Genomic DNA, 22621 nt, shown 5'->3' with positions numbered 1-22621 from the left:
TCCAAAACTTTCTTGTCACATATACTTTTGGGGATATACTGCAGGCACCTCTGTAATTCACTGATGACCCTCAAGGTACACACACAATATTCTACAGTTTGAATATTCCTTAAACAGAATACTTACTGTGCAATGAATACCAAACTATTTCAGGTGTGTTGCCGTGACTGATATTTATTTGGAGACTTCTAAAGAACAAAATGAATTGCCAAAAGAAAAGTCCACCTTTAACGTCATATTTATTGTTATTTAGTTACTCAATAAAACATATACAGATATATACAATATGCAGGAAAACAGACGACTGCACTTTACATATTATTAAAAAAAGAAAACCAAAAACAAATATCAGTTCGTAAATTGCCGTCACAGTCCTCCGTCTATTGTTTCAGAAATTCAAATTCAACTGAAGCTTTATTTAAAGATTACAAGATTGCCTAACACACAGCAAATTTTCTCTTATTATACATGTGCAATACCAATAGTATTTTTTTCATTTCCCTTATTAAACAATCCCTTGACCTCCATTTTCAGTTCTCATTGGCTAAATTGTATGCAAGCTGAGCTTATAAGGTTGATAGGAGAGGTGAGTAGAAGAAGAGAACGGAATAAAGGAAAGTTATTCTTACCAATAAAAAAAAATAGAGAACTACAACAAATCATAAATGATTAAGAGCAGCAAATGATAAAGGTTAACATTTTCTTTGACAAAGAAGGGGAAAATTGTGTTCACAAAAAAATGAGTTGAGTTACATTCATGCAAAATCACCCCTCTTTCGATTTTCCTCTAGTTTAGCTTCTAGTGTTCAGGCCACTTCTAATTAAACAGTAGGCCTCATTTGAGTGAGTGTGTGTGTGTGTGTGTGTGTGTGTGTGTGTGTGTGTGTGTGTGTGTGTGTGTGTGTGTGTGTGTGTGTGTGTGTGTTGGGGAGTCGTATCACAAGACTCAACTGTTATACAATCAAAGCCAATGACAACTGAATATCTCTTATTCTGCTTCTTCTGGTTTTGTAGTCTGCTCCTTTTGACATTTCTTTATTTTTCATCAACAAAGAAAAAAATAAAATATTGATTTGAGGTTTTCCAGATGTGGGCATTGTTGAGTAGGGGAGCCCGCGCTGTATTGTCCAGCAGTATGTGAAAGAGTGTCCTAAAAGGTGACTGCGTATCAGAAAAAAATAAGGTGTGTGTGTGTGTGTGTGTGTGTGTGTGTGTGTGTGTGTGTGTGTGTGTGTGTGTGTGTGTGTGTGTGTGTGTGTGTGTGTGTGTGTGTGTGTGTGTGTGTGTGTAAGAGAGAGCGCAAGATTAGAGAGAGAGAGTGAGTGTCTCTGGTGTTGTTTTCATTTATGAGTGTAAATGTCTTTCTGTCCCTGAACAGGCAGGAGCTGTTCGCAGTTGCCTCATCAACACTTTATCATCATCATTATCATCGTTATCAACATTAATTGTCTTTGAAGCTTTTCTTCGTCTTAATGTTCTTTCCTTCTTCCTGCTGGGTCTGCTTTTTGTTCAAGTCAGTGCTGCCACAAATGTCCCAAATCGGTTGGAGATATCAGAGTGGAGAGAGCGCCAGGACGAGACAGGCCCCCCTCGGCCCTTACTGTCCCCCAGCTCGTCTGTGCAGTGGACAGACAGGCACTGCAGGTGGTTGCCTCCACTGCTCCCTCCTCCTCCTCCGGCTCCTGGGGCCCCGGCTCCAGCCTTACTCTGGGACAGCTCTGATTCTGCAGACAAGCACAGAGAGGAAAATTATAATTAAGATTGTACAAAAAGGAAAAACAACTTCAAGCAAGTTGTCATTTACTGATACAGATGAACCATTTGATAGACACACTTCTAATTAAACCAGTGTCATTTTCACTTCCCACTCTAAATCTGCACTGTGAAATTAATTCAACACTATTCCACCGCCCCATCAATACAAACCAAAAAGGAGGCTGTAAGTAAAGCTTCCTCTGCTCACACTCCACCTCCTCATGCCTGATATATACAAGTGAAAAATCACATACACAAACATACGCGCATTCATTTGCTCCCAGTCAGGCATGCAAATGTGGAGCCCTCCTGCATGACCTCCGGTCAGAGGGTCAAAGGGCACTGAGAATACTGGCCTTTAACCCTGCTTGACCCAATTTAGTGGTATAATGATCATGCCATGGTATCGACCCTGTGTCACCAAAGTATGGAGCCTCATATTAAATGGGTGCACCAAGCTTCCAGGAAAATCCATACACAGGTTGATTAAGTCATATATAAAAAAATAAATAAAATAAAATAAAAAAAAGAAATGCCGTTGTCTGAGATGCATGCTTCATATATGGAGAAAAATCACTTTGTTCCATGTAACGAAAAAATTTGTCATGGGGAAGATTGATGAGGACAGGAAGTGCTTGGCTAAACTATACATAAAAACGCAGCGTCATTTCATCTGCTGAGAGACAGACCACAGCATACTGAGGGAGAAAAGGGCAGAAATGAATAAAAGTTTAGGGGAAAGAGAAACACAGCATCTAGGAAAGAGGTAATAAGGGGGCTATGTGTTGTGACACTAGTGTTGCATCGTGTGCTTTGGGTTTTGCCTCCAAGGAAGCCCAAAGCACAGAGAAACTGTGTGTGAAGATGTTAGGGATCCTTCACTGAAATCCGTCCGCTTCTTCACCATCTTCTCACCACACAAAATATACAACTGCCTTACTCCATGTGGATGGTGAGCAGATCAGTGTGCTGCACAAAGACACTTTAGGTTTAAGGTACAGGGTGTCTGAATGTAGAGACAGGCAGAAAACAGCTCTGACAAGCTGAGTTACATGAGTCAGAGAAGGGAGAGGCTGTGATAGACGACACAGTCTGGGCACAGAGGCTGCCGATCACAACACTCCAGTCAGTCTGTTGCTCACCTGTGAAACAAGAGAAGTGGCGCAGAGACCTCCATATCATCCACAACCCTGTCTCCCCCCCCTTTTTTTATCTCATCGTTCTCTGCTACTTAAACTATTTTTATTTTGTTTCGCTTACTGTTTTCATCTCCCTCCCTCTCTGCTTTCACAAACCCGGAGGCAGCAGTGACACAGTGTTAACAAAACACAGCCAGGATAGAGAAGGCCAACCCAGGCCAGGCAGCTAGGACAACCAAGAGAAGAAGGCAGGCAGACAGGCAGGCAGTGAGGCAGGCTTGCCCCCCAGCCTGTCTGGGCTGCGACCACTGGAATGGAAAAGTGGGGGGATTTGGTAAAAGGTCAGGCAGCCAAGTCTCCCGTTGTTCCCCGTTTCGTTTTCTCTCTCTGACTGCCGGTCTCTCTGAATTTCTCTCTATCTCCATCTCCCTCCCAAGGACTAGAAACATGGTTGAAGTGTGTGTGTGTGTGTGTGTGTGTGTGTGTGGGGGGGGGGGGGGGGTAAGGGAGAAATGAGGATTTACAGCAGTGTTGGTGGTGGCGGTGACAAGATCTAACATTTGCCAGAGGGTCCAGTCATACACCTCAGCATGGCGGATCCCCCCTCCTCACCCCTCCACCCACTCACACTCCCTCTTCCCAGCCCTGTGCCCTCAAGCACCCGCCAGCAGCTCATGCTAGCTGGGCACAGCAGGGTCCGCACCGGCCTGAATAGGCAGCCAAGCGTTCCCCTGGCTCACTACTGACACACAGCAAACTGACAACACGCACAGCCAAAAACACACAACACGCCAACCGCTGCCATACCCACACCAGCCCTCAGCTGCTGCTCAACATGCGCACACGCACACGCACACGCGCGCACACACACACACACACACACACACACACACACACACACACACACACACACACACACACACACACACACACACACACACACACACACACACACACACACACACACACACACACACGTTGTATATTCCCAGGATTCATGTTCAGGTAAAAACAGGATTTTTTAAATAAATCTATTAACACAATTTAAGAAATGCTGTAAAACCATCTCTTCACGTTGAAGACCTGCAGTCCTGCTGAATGGGCTGATTGCTATTTGTTACAATACACTTTTCATTCAACAGTATATGCAAAATACACTTGTAAAATAAGCCAAACACTTGACCACCACAGGATTAAAATATCTCACAGGATTAAAATATCTCACAGTATTAAAGGGTAGCCAAAGGGGATTCAAGGGATGTGATTTTTATGGAAAAAATCAAGACACTAGCCTTAAATTGTAAGCATTATCCATGGTGGCGCATTACTTCACAAGTGGAAAAGGCAGTGTGAAATTCTACATCACACAAGTCTAAATCCCAAATCACCATGACATTTTACAAGCAGAGAAATCTGTTTCTATATATAATAAGATCTTTCTTGTTATGGCTGTTCATAGACTAACGTAGAATTCATATCCACGGTAATATCTCAATAATAGCCTATTCATCTGAAGGGAACAAGTGCTTAGCATCAGCAAGCGAGGGGGAAAATACCTAATAAAAAGGGAACAGTAACAGCGCAAGCAGCTGTGCTGAGCCACAAATACACCTAAATATCCTTAACCACATTACAGCCAGAAAAGATTACCACTGTGATGTGTTAAATAAATACTGAATTTAATGTGATGCACTTATATCACTATATCTCTCGCCCCAAGTGCAGTACATTGTTATTTAGTGCCTTGTGATGATGCTCTCTCATGCACGCACGCACGCACATGCACACACACACACACACACACACACACACACACACACACACACACACAGCAGTGGGGTTTTGGAGCCGTCTCACAGACACAGCTAGAGACGATTTACAGAGATGAGTAGAGCTTCGAGTGTCATGAAGGCTGGGAGCACAGCGCACAGCTCTGGTTGTCTGGATGACACCAATGTGTCTGGGAGCTGACGGCCTGACACGGGTTTACATGTCATATCACACACACTCAACACACTCGAAGCAACATGGGGAGGAAAACAATGGCTGCTTGAAGATGGTGTTTTATAGCAATTTAATAATAAGTGTTACAGTGTGCAAGTTTTTTCTTTAATCCTAAAAACATCAGCACAATTACAATAATGACAGATGGAGCTGACACAGATATTGTGACTATTTGTAAAAAAAAATAAGTAGGGCAGAGAAGAATCTGAATTAAATGTATTTATTTAAGAAAAGCTTCTCTTCAGTGCAAGATCCCCAGAACTGTCAAATTGATTTCCCAGGCCCCAGAATCCCATGCGGCAGGCCTCTGCCCTTTCTCTCCCAAGCTCTACTTCCATGACGACACTTCACCTTTAACCTTGTGCTCCAGAGGGCGCGACCCCATCCTCTGTGAACACAAACCAGCCCAATCAGAATGCTCCGCTCGCTGACAAAAACACCCAAAGGCCTCTGCTCCTATGACAGTGTGTGACATCAGGTCAGATTCCTTTAGCATAACAACTACCACTATGGCCTTGTGAGAGGATTCTGTCTTTGTCAGCACAAAACACCCATCACAATCCATAGAGGAAAAGTCAGATTTCAAAAAAAGGGGACGAGAAAAGGTCTGATGTTAACCAAGAGGGCCATAGAAGCAAAGAGAAAGCCTTCTTCTCTTCTGGAAATATAACAACTTACGGTTCTCCCGATAGCATCTCATCACTGTCTCAGAAGTGACAGGACATGTAGGTCGTTGCCGAATAATTAAGCCACCCAGAAAATTTAAAAATATCCCTCAAGTACAGTTATGTTTAGGAAAGTCTTAATGATGTTCAGCATATGGGGGCTAAAAGAGGTATTATGCCCCCTATCCATCCCCAGGGTGGATAGGGGGCACGTCAGGCTTCCTGCAACCCCAACCCAACTGCCGACGTGTGACCGTTCCTTCAGAGAAGGGAGGCTTTCTAGACGGATCCGGGGGGCATTTCTCACACAAGGGTTAAAATGGTTTGAATTTCCTCTCTGTTCTCTGGCCTGCAACATAAAGGGGAAACTTGCCCAGGCAGGCATTGCCCTTACAATTTGTTACCTTCTCTCCAGCAACATTCCCATTCCCTCAAACTCATACCCCATCCACCCTCCTCCACTCTGACCACAAGAAGTGCTTAGGAAACCAGACACAAATCAGAACATGGGAAGTGATTTAGTGCCTCCTTCATAACTCACAACCATGTCCAGGACCTGTCCAGCGTGTCGTCCAAGTCGGTGACATATTGATCTACTTCTCTGTCTCTATTTTGTTTCAACACAGTGCTGCAACACTTTGATTTCTGTGTTTTCACCCTTTTTGGAAAAGGTCAACCACACGTGAAAACAGTGTACATTTTTAAGTTAGAAGCACATGCATGATAGAGGCTTTTGTTTTGAATGAAACAAATAGTAGGAGTTATCAATTCTACTCTGGGAACTGCAAAAGTACAAACAGATTAGGGATGGGTCGATATAATATTTTATCACAGATCACGATAAACAAACTCACAATAAGTTGATCGAGGTGGGTTTGCATTATCCGAATAAACGGGAATAAGAGTGAATTGAAAAAGCTGTGTAGGGCCTGATATTAAAAAATAAAGGAATTATTATAAGAAAGAACAGACTCACACATGTTGCTTTTTTAATTTATCCTTTACTTATTCAAAAGGGCCTAATGATTTGTTTGTTTTTCACTAATAAGGATGTCCCCTAAAGAAAGATGCGTGTCCTATCTGTGATGCAAAAAAAAATATTAGTTTCTTACTGGAATGTAAGATAAAGTAATTCCAGTAAGTTTAGTGCCATTTTAAGAGTTTTAAGCATATTTTGGTGATTATTTGTATAATATCATGAATTATTTAAATCTGAGTAATTATTAAAATGTTTAAATGATATTCTCTATTTAGTTTTTTGCTGTTGTTTATAAACTAACTAGTCATGGAGCATGAAACTGATGTAAAAACATGTTTGAATGAAATGATTTTCTCTTCCATAAATGCAAAGCTTCATGAACGAAACTACAGATGTTCTCTGAAAAAAAAAGAAAACACAATTTCTCTTATTTTCTCTTTCACGCCATCAGCCTCTACTTCTGTCACCCAGGAGAAACAGCACCACCGTCCATTTGTCAACTGCTCAATACAAATTAAAAGGCGCCTGATGACAGTATGGCTAAAAACATAAATGCTGCTAGCAGCGTGACAACATTTAAACCTCTGAAAACACACACACACACACACACACACACACACACACACACACACACACACACACACACACACACACCTTTTAAAAGCTGTACTTGTATCCCGGGCAACATATGAACCCAAGAAACCTTTCGGTATCTTCTTCTTTTTTTTCCTGTTTTGGCAGTCATTCAACAAGACAGTGGACATTTGGAGGCACGTCACATACATCCACGATCGAAGGTTTGAAACTGCTCGTTCTGTGCATCTCCCAGATAACCTCAGCTTTCCCTTCCCTGCTGCATCCAGAGAGAATATTTACCACATGCTGAGACAAGTTTTATTTTATTCTAACACCCTTCCCCAGGGAAAACAAAACACTGGATGAGCTGCTATTTTGAAGAGTTGAAAATCCAGCAAGGCCTGACACCTTTGTTCATCTTTTTCTCTCTTCATCAGTCACAAACACGCTTCTTTAATAGGCTTCCTTTGACTGTCACTAGTGCTCAATGTCTTGCAAAAACCCCGAGAACATAGAGCACACATGCATGCACGCACACACAGCATATAAACAAACACAAATACACACAGTCACAAATGCTGTCCTAAATTACAGACGCTTTAAATGCATGATAGGTGCTTTTCAGTCCTGAACTATTTACAAGTCAAGTAAATACTCTTAAATATTTTCAACACTTTAGTATTAAGTGAGCGTGTTCCACCGAGCGAGACACCTGAGATCGGGGGCTGAAGCCGTGAGTCTGACACAGAGTCTAAATAAATCAAACTTTATGTCTACACCTGACAAATCCACACTATCAAGTTGCAGTGTCTACAAACCTGCCCTTCGTCACACACTCTTGTGCATACCAACACACACACACACACACACACACACACACACACAAAATCACAAACATACAGCGAGAACTATAACATAACAGGAAAATTATTTCTGTGTCCACACCAGGGATGGTTTTGTTCAAGAGGACGTTTGTTTCTAAAAAAACATTTTAGTCATGTATTTATGTATGTATGCACTTAAATACATAAACTAGCTGTTCCTTGTAGCCCCCATCAACCCGTCAATAACCAAGTCAACTTAAAGGAGTTGCCCGAGGATGAATTATGACTTTTGGAAACAATATTACCAAGGCTAATTGCTATGATTATCATAATGATTATCATTACTGCAGTACAGGAGTGTGCGAGGGGCTTAGTGGATGTGTGTTGTTGTAAAAAGTCAATATGAAACACCTTGTAATGACAGGTAAAGAACATAGACTGCCCCAAGCTGTTTTCCACATTCAAGCATGTGCCAATCACTTTCTACTTTTTTTAGAAAAAGGAAATAGAAATTACTGGTGTGATTTGTGGGGTTGTTGTCGTACTGAAATGTCAAAGGCAGGTAGTCTCACAGGATTGTTCTCCATGGTGGAATATCAATACGGCTCTTTCAGAGGATTTAAGTGCTTTCTAGTAGGTGTGATAAGATGCAAGTTCCCTCTTTTCAAACCTGTCAAAGTCAGAGCGAAAGAGATTTGATCACGATTAGAGCTTTTTATGGCCTGATTATTGAGAGTGAAGAGTGCAACTATTCCACAGGGTCAACTCTGAAATGTTTCAATGCTGATTAAAAAAAAAAAGTAAGTGTGTGTGGCAAAAAGTAAAAATAACTGAATCACTTCCTACGCCTGTTGGTTGCCTGTTATCAAGGCTGTACATGAGTTTCCAAATAAACGGTCTGTTTCTGGCTAAGATGTACTGAAGAGAAGGGAAGAGGAAGAGCGCAAAACAAATATAAAAAAAGGGGAAATGGTATTAACTGACACCGTACAAGGAAAAGTTGCTCGTATACACCTCGACTCTTTGCCTCTGTGGGAGCACAAGAAGCCGGCTTGCACACAAGACTCTGCAGGCCATGAGCTTAGAGCGGCAGGTAGAACTGTGCCTTGGTGAAAAACTTGAGCTACATGTCACAAAGAGAGGAGGCCAAATATGGGGTTCAAAGGGGGTCCTTACTGCGGCACGCATCACTTTGAACAAGCATACAGGGAGCACAGAGAGGGGGAGCTGGGATCCACTGGGTGAACAGACATCAGCTCTGAGAGTAAAGTTCCTCTACAAAAAAGCACAGTTTCACCTATATTGGCAACTTGTGTGCACATTGAAACATTCAGAGGAAGGCTAAATATGAAATTTCTTATTCGAATCATGGCAAGGTTTGTGGCTCCTGTAGTCTCTCTTGCTTTTAGCGCTAACACAAACGCACCTGGCCACAAAACGATCTAGAGTCCCTCTGAAGTTTCACACAACGTCACCTCGAGCACTTACAGTGAAGGCACAGAGCGATGGAAACATTAACTTAATACTACCAAAATGACCCTTGACCTCCCAGCTTTTTTACTTTAACTGCAATCAACTCATCTGAAGCAAACTCCTCTGCATCACCAAATGCGTAACTCACGTGTTTAAATCTCAAGCAGTAAATGTTAACTTCCGATACAACAGCGATTTAAAAACCCACTAAAACGCAACAAATATGCATCATGTATGAGCTCTCAGGTCAAAAACTGAACTCTCATCAGAAACAGAGATATTCATCATATTTTTAGTAACATTCTGGGTAGAGTTGAATGAGAAAGCACTCAAAAGTTCTGCTTATAATTACAATTAATTTAATTTAAATGCATTTTCAATAACATTTTCTTTTTTAATCGGGTATTCAAAATACATTTTGAATAAATAACCTGATATCATGCTAATTGTTTAAGAATTAAAATCATTTATGCATAGTTCAACAACACTCCAGAGAGGACAACATAATGTTGATGAACAGGTAGGTATCATGTCAACTTTAGAAAACGAATTGTTCTATATTACATATCTCATATAGCCGTTAAGAATATTTCCACTGCAAAAAATATATATTGTAACAGGTTATGTCATATTGTGCTGATGATAATAAAATGTTTTTTTCAAGTTATTATAAGTAGGAAACAAATATTTGTCCCTGGAATTACATCAATTTATTTTCTCCTAATAAAAATTATAATATTTTAAAAATGTTCTTGTCCAAGTTACATTTAGTTAATGCTAATGGTCTTATGAATTGGCCTGATTTATTTCAAATTAGTGTCAGTGACATCACCCAAAGTGTTGAATTTTGTTCACAACACTGAGGACTAGACTGACTGGTAGGCGTGGACATTTTTTGCAGTGTGAAAAGCCTGTGGGATGCTGGCTCTTATGGAACTACTCTGTGGGCTATGACTTATCTTAAATTATTATGTTATTTTGCTCCCTTCTGTGTAGCCTAAGCATCAAATTCAATCTTGAAATCCCCCTCCCCTCCCAAATACACCTCCACCCTTTTTTTCATCTTTGCTGTCTGAAGCACTCAAATGAGAAACTGTCAGGAGCCGTGATTTGTGCTAACTAGCTATCGATCGCTCCAGAGCTGCATGCCTCGTATCCATGCAGGGAGGGCTAAAAGAGGAGAGTGGAGAGAAGGAGACAGGAGATAGAAAAAGAGAGGAGGGGAGAGGAAATGAGAGCAGAAATTAGACTATTCTGCCTTTAAATACCTACTGATTTTTTATGAAGTTATATTAATAAATGTGCCATCAGCCCAAGAGAAATTAAAACAGTGAGAGCAACAGGGTGACTGTGACTGACTGCTTATCAGTGTTGGGTTTCCGACTCAAAATAATACTCATTAATCAATATCCAAAGTGATTATATTAGGCTACTTATCATCTCCTGGCATCAGTGGGCTTCTTTCACTTTTGACACCCTATACGCTCTGTTTGTTTGTTGTATGTGTATATATATATATATATATATATATATATATATATATATATATATATATATATATATATATATATATATATACACACATATATATACATATATATATATATATATATATATATACACACATATATATACATATATACTGAGGGCTGTGAGGACCATTTATCATTTTGGCTCAAATTAAAATATAGCCTTCACTACATGTTATTTTTCTGTTGATTTATAATTGGGATGACTGATGATATTAGTCACAAATGGCCATTTACAGTGGTCCTCCGAAGTCATGGCATTGGTGTTAGTACCGACACCCTGTGCTCAGTCTCGTATAAACAATGCGCCTGGACTCCACACTCCGCGCGGTGCGCGCCCCCGCCCCTCTCTGCACCCGCAATGATCAGAACAAAGAGGCGCTCGAGACGCGCTAGGCGCTATCAACATTTTTATACATCCACATTATTATATATCCATAAATCCACAACCCTTTCGGTAGGTTAACAATGACAATAGCCAGTTCTTCCAGATTTTCTTATGCAGAAACATCAACCATTTCTGTCTGCTGCTTTGGTTGGAATTCTTTGGAAATAGCCAACGTAAACAAAAAAAAGAAGAAAAAAAGGAAAAAAGAAAACGTAAATAAATAATTAAATAGAAATAAATAAATGGATAAAACCAACATATTTTAATAAATACAACTTTCCTAATTCTGCAATTGTAACGCACAATAATGCACACAGTGTTTTCTATTACGATTAAAGCCTACAAAATAATATTAATAAAACAAAAACATCATGATAATGTAGTATTCATATTAATAACGATGACATTAATTATTATTGTTCTTCTTCTTCTTATTATTATTATTATTATTATTATAGGAAGAAGAATTAGAAAACGAAATTAATCCGCAGCAACGTAACAGAAAAGTTATATATCTGCATTTTGATTTAAGAGCCAACATGAAAACAACAAAATAAAACAACATGTATGAACCTACATCTGCGGACTGCAATATCTCCGTCTTGTTAAAAAACTGCCTCTGTTTACTTGAGGTCAGAACATTTTACATTTTCTTTGAGAAACTTTGTATTGTAAAGAGTCTTAAATTACTGCCAAAATATTTGTACACTACATACATATATTATGATGATCATTTGCCAATGAAAGAGACAGTGATGCATAATAAACTGCTTAACAACAATCAAACTACAATTTCAAACTAGATACTAAAAAGTATTAAAAGGTCTCTAAATGAAATATTTGAAAATAAAATTGGAATTGAATGGCTGTATTCAATTCTCCATGATATCTAATCCTTGAAATCCTGTCCTGCCAATCTAAAATCAATCCACTTTCACCAGCTCTGTATTATCCCATGGTAATAACAAAAACAAACACGTAACAAGACGAGGGGAACCCCGCTGCGCAAACGCATATCCTCAAAAAGCTATTAATCTTCTCAATGTAGTTGTTCACCCTGAAAACCGAGATAAAAAACCTCAGGAAATGTTTACTTTACTTGAGCTGTTCTTTTGAAGTGCCTATACAATGCAGAAACGTATAAAAATACATTGTCGTTCGTTTACTTTGTTCAGTCAGATGGCATTTAAAATTGCTCCATGCTGAAAATATTTATTTTTACATTCTTCAAAACGGACCCAATTTAACAAGAGAAATACCACATAAATCTTCTTTTTTATTTTCTTTGTAAATACTTGAATGGCGCTAGCATTAAATTTATTCCTTCTGTAGCCTAAACCTCTAAAATTCAAAGAACCTAGTTAAACAGAGACGGCTGCTTTCTGGCGGCACAATATGGACAAAAGATCCTCTATTATCAGCATTACCAGAGCATTTTACCTATTATGTATGTGATGTTACTGCATTTCAGATCAAATAAGAACAGCATTTTAAAGGAAGAAAATGTAAAATGTAAACTAATTTACTGAGCAAAACTGATCATTTAGTGAAGTCTGTTTTGCATGTGTGAGAGTGAGTGTGAGACACAGAGGGTGAGAGAAAGAAAGAAGGAAAAGTGGGTAAAATATAACAAAAGAAAGAAAACTATTTTATTTACCTTCTTTGCTGTTGTTTTGGCCCTTATTCTTTTCCCATGGTCCCATGGCCTTGTCATCCTCTGACCCGTCCATCATGGCCTTGTCACTGGGCACGTACCAGGTGGCGTGCTGCTCTGCCATGAGGGTGTCAAGGTCAATAGTGCCCATTGAGCCCTTCCCAGCATCAGGACTGCAGCTTGCCAGCTCATTGTCTCCGTTCTGTGAGGGACAGTCACCATTCTTTTTGCCATTTTTTATGGCCAGGGGCTGGTCCTCAGAGATACTGAATTGCTGCCGCTGTAGCTGGATCTGGGCCTGCAGAATCTCCAGAGGATGGATTTCTTCCTGGCCAGAGGTGCTGGATGGAGTGCGTACCTGCTCTACCCCAGGAGTGCCTGGGTGGCTCACCCCACTGGCCCCTGTGCCCCCACCAGCATTCAGTCCATAGCTGTCTGGTGTCGAGGTAGTATGATTGTTAATGCCCATGCCTAGGGGCTTCTGTCCATTGATCAACCCATGGTCACTCCTCTGCATTTTGGGGGAGCCGGTGATCATAGGGCTGCGATTAGGCTTGGTGGCAGAGGCGCCTCCTGCATCTGAGCTGGAGGACACCTCATCCTCGTTGCCGTAGTGGGTGCTGACATCGTCAGGAAAGTCCACTTGTGGTGAGCTACTGTCAGACTTGGCGACACTTTGAATGCCACTGTCCAAGGAAGACATCAAATCGGCCTGATCCCCCAACATTAGGTCGCCTCCTTTGCCCCAAGAGGGTGATTGGAGGTGTTTCTCGTGGGGCGTACCCCCACCCCTCTCCCCAACACCAGCAGAGGGGGTCTGCTGGCCTGGACTTACAACAGGGTTACTATTGTCAGGGGAAAAAAAAATTCCAGGGCTCACATGTCCACTGTCTCTTTTTCTCCTGCCTCTCCCTCTCCCACTCCCTGTTGTTGCCTTCCCCTCACTGCATGGGGTAGCGTCCATGTTGTAATTTGGGGAGAGGGCACTGGCTTCCCCCTGCACCGTCTGGCTTTGACTTGCAGGCTTAGAGTTGCTATTCCCAGTGCCAGGCATCTGGCTGTTCTGAGAAGTGCTGCTCTGAAAATATTCAGGTCCAGCACTGCCAGTCCCATTAGATGTGTTGCTATTAATGTCCTGCTCTGTCTGACTCAGTTTTCGCTTGCCCTCATTTTGGTTCTTCTTGTTGAATGTTACGTTAAGATTGGGGGCCCCAAGGCTAGCGATCATGTTCTGGCAGGCCGTGGAAAGAGCCGCCAGGCAGCTCTGGCCAAAAACACTGTCTTTAGCGCTGGTTTTGCTGAAGTTCCCAAGGGACAGAGCTCCAAGCTTACTAACAGACGACCGCTGGCCTGGGGGGAACTCAGACTGAGGAGGGTAGCTCCCCGGTGAGGTGTTCACCCCCTGGGGAGCACTGTGGGCAGGCCCCTGACGGTTAGCCCCCCCATAGGGAAATGTTGGCTGTGCTCCCATTGGAGGTGCAGGGAAGTCAGCTGGCCGCCTCTCTGCTGGGGCATTCGGATGCCCTGTCCCTGCTCCTGGAGACTGCATTTGTGAGAGGTTGCCCATGTTGCCGCTGAATTGTGAGTGCATGCCCGGGGAATGGAGAGCCTGTACATGCCCATCTCCTGGTATTCTCATGGGCTCCTGCATGCCCATGCCTGGCCTAAAAATCATTCCAGCTCCGTTTTGCTGTAGCCCTATGTCATGGGGCCCCGATTCATTACCCGCTCCACCCATACGCCGTGACATCATCTCCCCTGGTGGGTGGGACCCTTGGAACCAGGAGTTCTCCTGAGTTACATGAGGATTTTGTCCATCGATGTTGGGCATCCTGCCAGCATTCTCCCTGTCAAAGTTGGGCTGGGGCATGTTTCCGACTGGGCCTCCATGAGTCATTGGGCCAGGAGGTACATCTCCGTGGTGACCCAGCTGCTGCAGACTGGGCTGCCTCATCCTCTGCTGCTGGTTGCGCGAGGCCATTTGTTTTATCATCATGGCTGCATTCTGCCGCTGCTGCAGAGACTGTTGCTCAGGCCCCGGATGCTGCAGGGGACCTGGTGGGAAACCTTCACTCACAGGTGGGGTGAACTCACCAGGCAGGCCAGCGTAGGCAGAGGGAGAGAGGTGGTTATCTATTCCACCACACCAGCCTTCACCGCCATGTGCATTAGGAAAGTCAAATCTAGGCCTTTTCGCCATGTTCATATAAGGAGAGTCAAAGTGTTGCAGCCTCTGATTTGGCGGTTGTTGGGAGGGAGGAGGAGCTGGCTGTTGCATATTAAACATGGGGTCCCCATAGGGGTTCAGACCCCTATTTTCCAGTCTGTGAATGGGATATTCAAACTGGTTGTGTTGGCCAGGCATCATGACCCCTCCGTCCAGAATGTTAGGGTTATTAGAGCCGGGCTCAGCCTGAGGGGGTCGGGGGAGGCCAGGGGGACATGAATTCTGTCTGGCTATCAAGCCAGCCTGTTGTTGCTGCTGCTGCATGAGAGGATGTCTTGCATTGACCCCCGGCTCCATTCCCACGGGCACCTTCCGGCCATTTCCAAAACGCTCAAAAAACACTCCATGCTGAGGCTGGGGTGGCGGCTGGTGTCCCTTAGAGATGCCCGGCATACCTGATGTCCGTGGCATGCCAGGGTTCACTGGGAAATTACCACTAGGAACTGGCCTTCCTGGCCCAAAATGGGGTAACTGAGATTCTGATTCTGATGGGGAAAATACATGTACATCAAAATGTCCAGATGGAGGCTCACTTGGGAAGTTATACTCTAATCCCTCTACAGCTCCCTGGTTGGGCATCCGCCGAGACTCTAGGCCATGAGACTCAGAGGAGGAGGAGGAGGAGGATGGGAGACCATGGAAGGATGCTGCTCTGTTAGGCGACTGGTCCAGGGGTAGACAGGGAGCAGGGACAGCATGGCTGCCACTGGGAGGACCGTGATGTTGAAAGTCAGGCATGTTACCAGGTCGCTGCTGCTGCTGCTGCTGCTGCTGCTGCTGCTGCTGCTGCTGGGGAAAGCCATCCCCTGCCTGTCCCTCAGCGAGAGGATCAAATCCTTCTCCAAAGCCCTGCTGTGGTCCCATGCCATTGTTGTTGTAGCCCATTAGCCTGCCACCATGCAGGCATGATGACCCTGGCTCTGGGCCTCCAAAATTTCCACTGAAATGAGGGTGAGGTTGGTGGGGGTGAGGTTGGTGGCCGTGAGGATGTCCTTGATGAGGTTGCTGGTTGTTAAAAAATCCATGCATGGGTCCTTGCTGTTGCTGCTGAAGTCCGCCGCCTGCATGCATGTCCGAGTGGCCCCGCGGGTGAAAGCCCCCGTACTGCTCTCCGTTCATGTTCATATTGAGCCCGAGCATTTGCGGCTCGCTCAGAGGGCCCATTCCGGGTTCCACGGCTCCCGGCGGGCCTCCAGCGTGAAAACCTGGGCTTTTATAATGTGAGCCCATGTTCAGTCTCGGTTGGTTTATGTTTCTCTCTGACTGGCCAGGGTTTCTGCTATTAATCTGAGAAGCAAACTGCTCCAGCCCAAACATACTCCTCTGCAATCAATCCCACATGACGGCCAGTTTGCCAGACATCAGCACACTGTCTGTTTTTTTTACCGTCTGTCCCCAAAAAGTAAAAAAGAAAAAAGATATACAAGAAATTGTTCAAATGTTTGTATTACTCTAATGATCAAACTGCTCTATAGTCTTTAAAAGTTAAAACTCACAAAATAAGTTATCATTGTGGTGAATCAATTGTTTTTGTTATTCAACTTCTCCAAAGACGCGGACGAGAGAGGGAATAGACTGTGTCCAAATACGCACCTAAACTGTGTCCCTGCTCGTGTATATATGCGTGCACTTGACTGCTCTTCCTTTTGTCTTTGATTAAGCAAACGCATATAAAACACTGTTATTTAACTTGCTGCATGAGTGACCTACCATATTCCAAAGTTTTTCTGTGCGCATTTCTTCGGTGTGAACGTGACACAAAAACATCTCCTTTGACAAACTAAAAGAACTGGAGCGATCGAACAGGTAATATGACGATTTCTGTCAGCTACTGCTTTATTCCAGTCCGATGTCAAAAGTCCCTGAGCGACTTTTTTGTATAAGGTCCCATACTGGAAACAATGAAAAAGTCCAATTGGAGCCGTATAGATAAAACTACCCCTGTAGCTTAGAGAAGAAAAAAAAAGATTTCTTTAAATATATACTGCCCACTGATGTCTTTCAAAATCACGCTAACTGCCGAGCAGACACGTAGCCAAAAGTCCAGTGAGATTGAAAGTCCACAAACAGGGATCTCCGACCCAGGCACCGGAGAACCGGAGCGTCCGTAAACGCGACCTGGACCCGGAGCAGCGCGGCATGCACTACCCGCACTCCACTACTACGGAGCGGCTGGACAGCATCCTTCACGCGCTGCCGGTCATGCGCCTTGCAGAGAAGCGCCTTTGCCTTAAGTCCTTTCAATGCGCTTCGCTCCTAATGTGTGCGTCCCTTCGTTTACCGAGTCTTGTCTGGTGTGGTCTGAGTGCACTTTGGAGCGATTCACAGATACACTCTCACTCCGCTCTGCCGCTTGGCGCTGTGTGAGCCAGCAACAAGTTTTGCATTTCTGCAGCCGCTTCCATCAATGAGCCTTCAGCCAATCAGAACGACTAAAGAAAGCTTACAGGGCGGGACAAACGCTTTTAAGGTGGACCATGAGATTGCGTGAAAATCAGATCTTAGAAATGGCTTTCGCTTGAAATGTAATGTTTTCACCAAAACAAATAGCGCAGCATTGTCACATTAAAACCGACCATCACATTTGAACTAGTCTTGAAGATAATTCTATTTTCTCCACAGAATTGTAGTCTACAACAATTAAGGTGAGAAAACACTGCTGCAACTATCATATCCTCCACAGGAGGATGAAGTGAAATTCAGCACACTGCTGTTAAAGTAGTATGTTGCACTAGCCCTCCTCACCTATGAACAAACTTTTTTTAGCCCCTGCACCCGCTCCATGCAGTGACCAGCATTGTAACATTTCCATTGCAACAACATATAGTTAATGCAATAACTTACACCAGTGACAACAAGCGGTTGTTGAAGGAATAGACGGGCAAAGTTGTTTACATGATGTATAAATTAAAGACAATCTCACATTAATCGGTGTCAATAACCAATGCTGAGGATGTTAAATTTGTTCTCATGTGTAAAATGATGAAATAGTCAACATTGTCCTCAGCAGATTGACTGGAAGCACGTGCTGACTGAGATATGACGACCTATCAGAAATGTAGCCTAAATATCTAAGTTAATATTGATGCTGGGATAAAGGTATAAATAGACTAATATTGTCTCGTGTGTGAGTCGCTCACACCCCGGTGTCCAATCAAACTGCCCCAGTCCTGTGTGTGAATGTGTGTCCCAGCGGGGAAAAAAATCCTCCTTAAAAGACCATCTGAACTAAATCATGTGGATGATATTGGGCTTCGGTTCCGATAATCAATAGCATTCTCTAAGTATTATAGTCTGTAAAATAGAACCATTTTCAAAGGTCGAATTAGGATAAGTTACTTCATAGGTTAATTAGCAGAAGGCCTACAAAGGCCGAAGTTATCTTTGCAAGGTTAAGTGGTGTAATAACCTGAGATAAGACTTTAAAATATTGCAAATAAAAATCTTCATGTTCATGTGAGTTTGAAGCAAAAATCCCAATAGAAAGAAGTCAGCCATAATAACAAAAACATAATTTAAATTTTATACCATAGCTTTGAGTTTTGTCTAGGCATGTTTCGGATGTTATATTTATTGTTATGTAATTGAGAATGTGTGTTCATGTTGTTTGTAGCTCACATGCTATCTCTCTCGCTTTGTCTTTTAGTGTATTCATCTAGTCGGTTGGTAATTTTGGAGATTCCGTGGATCTTGTTCCTCTCGTGAATTTTGACATGACCAAGTTCACATTTATTTTACCGTGTCAAATTTAAACTGCCTAGTACAAATGTTAGTGGTGACATATTAAAATATTTCAGTTGTATCTTAAAATTAATTGGATTGTGTGTATTTTGAGGAGTCTTACCAAACTCTGTATATATTTGAAATAAAGGGAACATGTGGGAATACTGAACACAATGTACTTACATTCACCACCATGGATATTTTCTTTGGTAAAATGAGAACACCATATTATAATTTACACAATATTATGGACAGTGGGCATTTAGAGAATTTGGTGTCAGACATCTCTGTACCTTTGGGTGGAAAATCAAGAGGACTTTTACCAAACGGACACAGTGCCACCTAGCGGCTGCCAACGTCCATGCTGAAGCATTCAGATACAACTTTTAGATATGAGGCATAGGTCTAAACTGGAACCTGCTGTAAATAACATTTTTAAATTGAAATATGAATCTGTAGCAGACAAATACTGCAATTTGGTTCATAAATCATACAAAACACTTGCGAGTAAAAGTGTTAAGTGGGAAATAATTTACCACTTATCCATTATCACTTTGTCAAATCTGTTTTATTTGTTGTCATGCGTTAAAGCAGTGCATTGTGTAATTATCAAATAAAAACAAAAAACTATTTTCAGTCCCACTGAATCTTGTTATTTTATGGGAACCCTAAGAATTTGTTATTAGGGAAAATGATTACTACGGTCAACATATTTCCTTTTCTATCTAGAACAACTGCAGCCGAGATAAATAGAAAGAAATGTAATGTATGTGTATGATATTTCACAATAAATGTCTTAGATTTGCAAATACAATAAAGTGTTTTCTACAACACTGCATTTTCTAATTTTGCTTTTAGTGTTTCATGTAATTTTAGCTATAATTATTGTAAAGAAATAACCAGCTCCAAATGGCTTAAAACTGGCTCACAGAAGCAGGCTATGTGCTCAGCCATGCACCTAGAGGAGAAGGCTGTTTGTCAGGGCTGAGGGTGGAGACAGGTCAGGACAAGGCATTGTAAGGTGGCGGGAAGCAGTTTGTGTGTATATTTGGAATTTTGGGGGGGTGGATGTGCACTCCTTGCAGCGAGAGGACAGCAGCTCAGAGCGAGGAGGCAGGGAGAGACGGTGGTTGTGTTGTGAAGGAGACATGGTGTAAAGTACCTGTCTTCTCCAGAAGGAAGGAGCAGCATGTTGAGCTGTTGAGATGTTCTGAAGGCTGCTGTGCTTGTGTGGTGTGCTGCTAGGAGAAGAAAAAAAACACACCTATACTCAGTATCACCTTGCTAGAAGATCACTTTCATATCAGAGAGCCAGCTGGATGCAGCATCATTAGAGTTTTACCCAGACAAGCCCAAAAGTGAGCGTATATCAAACTGTTTTAGCCGAGGCAACCATCACTACTATGTGAAGCCCCTTAGGAATACCAGGATTCATGTTCATTCCTCAACCGATAGAGGCTCGATGTGTCACAAAACCCAATTAACACAAGAATACAAAATTAAAAAAATTAAGATTTTGTTTCATCTGACTGTGATACAGTTCCTGCTAGCTCGGACTACACTCTTCTCAGATGGAGACAGACAAGTTAAGTATGACAAACCGATGACATGTTCTCTTTCACCCTCCGTCCCCAGTGATGATAAATGCAGCTCAGAGCTGCTGCAGAGGGGACTTCATGACAATGGACAGTCTACAGGCTTTCAAGCACTGTCACAATACCACTCTTCTCTGTAGTGATTTAGTACTCAATTTGTCTCAATATTTCAGTCAATAGGACAAGATAGCAGGAGTGGGTGCTCTCCTCTACCCTTAGTTCATGGTGTTCCTCAGACGAACATATATTACCATGGGGGTTGCACAAAGAGACTGTTCCTTCCCTTGTTGGGGGGGCGGATAGCGTCCTGTGCAGTTTGGCCAATATGAAGCAGAGCCTAGGGTGTCCTGTATGGGCCCCGTCACTCAGCTGAGCCATCACAACTCCCTGGGTCAGGGGGGGTTAAGCAGCATCTGTCATCCAGAAAAGAACCATTGTATTAAGTGGAGGGATGCAACAGAGACCCCCCCTCCCCTAACCCTCCTCTCCTCGTCGGTTGGCTCCACACCTTTTCCACCTCTCCCAGAACAACAGGAAAACTCCGGAGAATCTCTGGAGCTAAACATGACCCAAGCCCAGAGGATGAGGAAACACTCCTGACATCACTGCCAGCATGCCAGAAATAACTTTCCTCTCCAAGAAAACCTGCAGCCCCGGATCAAATTTGGCCGCAGGGGAAGGTCACATACACAAACACAGAAGGGGCGGACCTGACTTGGAGCTAAATCTTCACTCTCTCACCCCGGTGTGTCATCTTGTAGCAGATTCAGATCCATGTGGTGCAACAAACAGTGGTACAGCTTTAGTTTCTTGGTTTTGGACACATTTAAGAATATTGTTACTTCTGCGTGTGCGCTGAAAGCAATAAGCTGGTCGTTCTGGCCATCACAAAGTGTTTTTAGCACTGAACATCAAGTCTTTCCTCGGCATCACGCCTAGATGTCCTGCTGTGTCAAGTCTTGAGCCTCCCTTTGAGATCCATTTCTTCCCTTCATCTGTTGCCTCGTCTATTTAAACGACAGGGGCTCACTCATGACATGTCCCTTCATCTCCTCTGTGAGGGAGACACATGGATGGATGGATACATTCCTACTGTAGACTACTGTGAGCTGCCACTTAACAGGAGGTGCGTGGGCGAGCCTGCCCATCTCCGCTTTTAGAAACAGCATCATTTGCTTGTTCTGGGGGGCAGATATGACTGGTTTCCTTGCAGCAGGCACATGTGACTGTTCCTCCACAAACAATAAAAAGGCGGATATCTCAGGCAGCAGACTGGCAGCTCTTCCTGCTCTTTAGCACGGATTCCGCTGTTATTGTGCGACTCTTCTGACCTGCAGGTCACTGAAAATCTAGTCCATGCTGGAGTCACCAGGAATGTTCATACTATCTGATGTGCATTTTACAGTGGAGAACTAATGCTTTTAATCAAGCCTCAGCCTGTCAAATATATTATTTTCAATTAATAAAGATTAAAGTGTTGTTGCATCTTCAATAAAAATCTGTAATTGTTAATGATTAATAAGTCAGTGACCAGTTGTATAAAAGATATGTTGCACGTCTATGGGTTTGCTATTGTCCGTCCAATATTTTTATTCAAGGGGAGACAGATCTCATTGCCCATTGGAGCGAGGTAAACATGAATGCAAAAGAGAAAGCGTCTTACCACTTCCCTTTAGGGTTAGCCTTCAATCTCCAACAACCACCTGTATACAATCAGACAACAGAAGCACAATCTGAAATTTATTCTCCAGACAAAATTTATTTGATATTTAGATACAATATGAAGATTTAATGGCACACAAGATCTCAGAAAGAAAAGGCACAAAATATCATACAATTACTACCATGTCCCCTGAATTTCAAAAGCTTTAAACATTTAAAAGCAAGCGGTTCAGAAATTAAAGTTGTAAATTTCATAAATTAGGATAAGACTGTACAGTTGCTTTGCAAGTACTTCCTCTCCCCCTATCATTGTCTTGATGGTAAACCGTTGATTGAGGTTGTTCTCTTGAGCCACTGCTTTCTCCATTGAACAGACAGCAGGAATCATTTAGACAGACTTAAAATTATTAAAGATGAATTGTCGTACG

The 22621-nt window shown here is 42.7% G+C and overlaps 1 protein-coding gene across 1 annotated transcript; it reads right to left on the bottom strand.

The window, feature by feature from the left end:
• Positions 1 to 222: 222 nt before the first annotated feature.
• Positions 223 to 17554, bottom strand: mn1b (meningioma 1b). The gene is made up of 2 exons (XM_068703439.1): positions 12990 to 17554; positions 223 to 1724 (listed from the first exon to the last, which is right to left on the bottom strand). Exons 1-2 carry the CDS (start codon positions 16528 to 16530, stop codon positions 1510 to 1512), a joined length of 3756 nt encoding a protein of 1251 aa, XP_068559540.1. The 5' UTR covers positions 16531 to 17554; the 3' UTR covers positions 223 to 1509.
• Between the last annotated feature and the right edge of the window lie 5067 nt (positions 17555 to 22621).

This window comes from Cebidichthys violaceus, unplaced genomic scaffold (genome assembly GCF_023349555.1).
Source record: "Cebidichthys violaceus isolate CVI_PGR_0920_01 unplaced genomic scaffold, fCebVio1.0.p SCAF_9, whole genome shotgun sequence".
Lineage (NCBI taxonomy): Eukaryota > Metazoa > Chordata > Actinopteri > Perciformes > Stichaeidae > Cebidichthys > Cebidichthys violaceus.
Note: the sequence above shows the minus strand (reverse complement) of the source record. Positions and strands in the feature narration are given on the sequence as shown.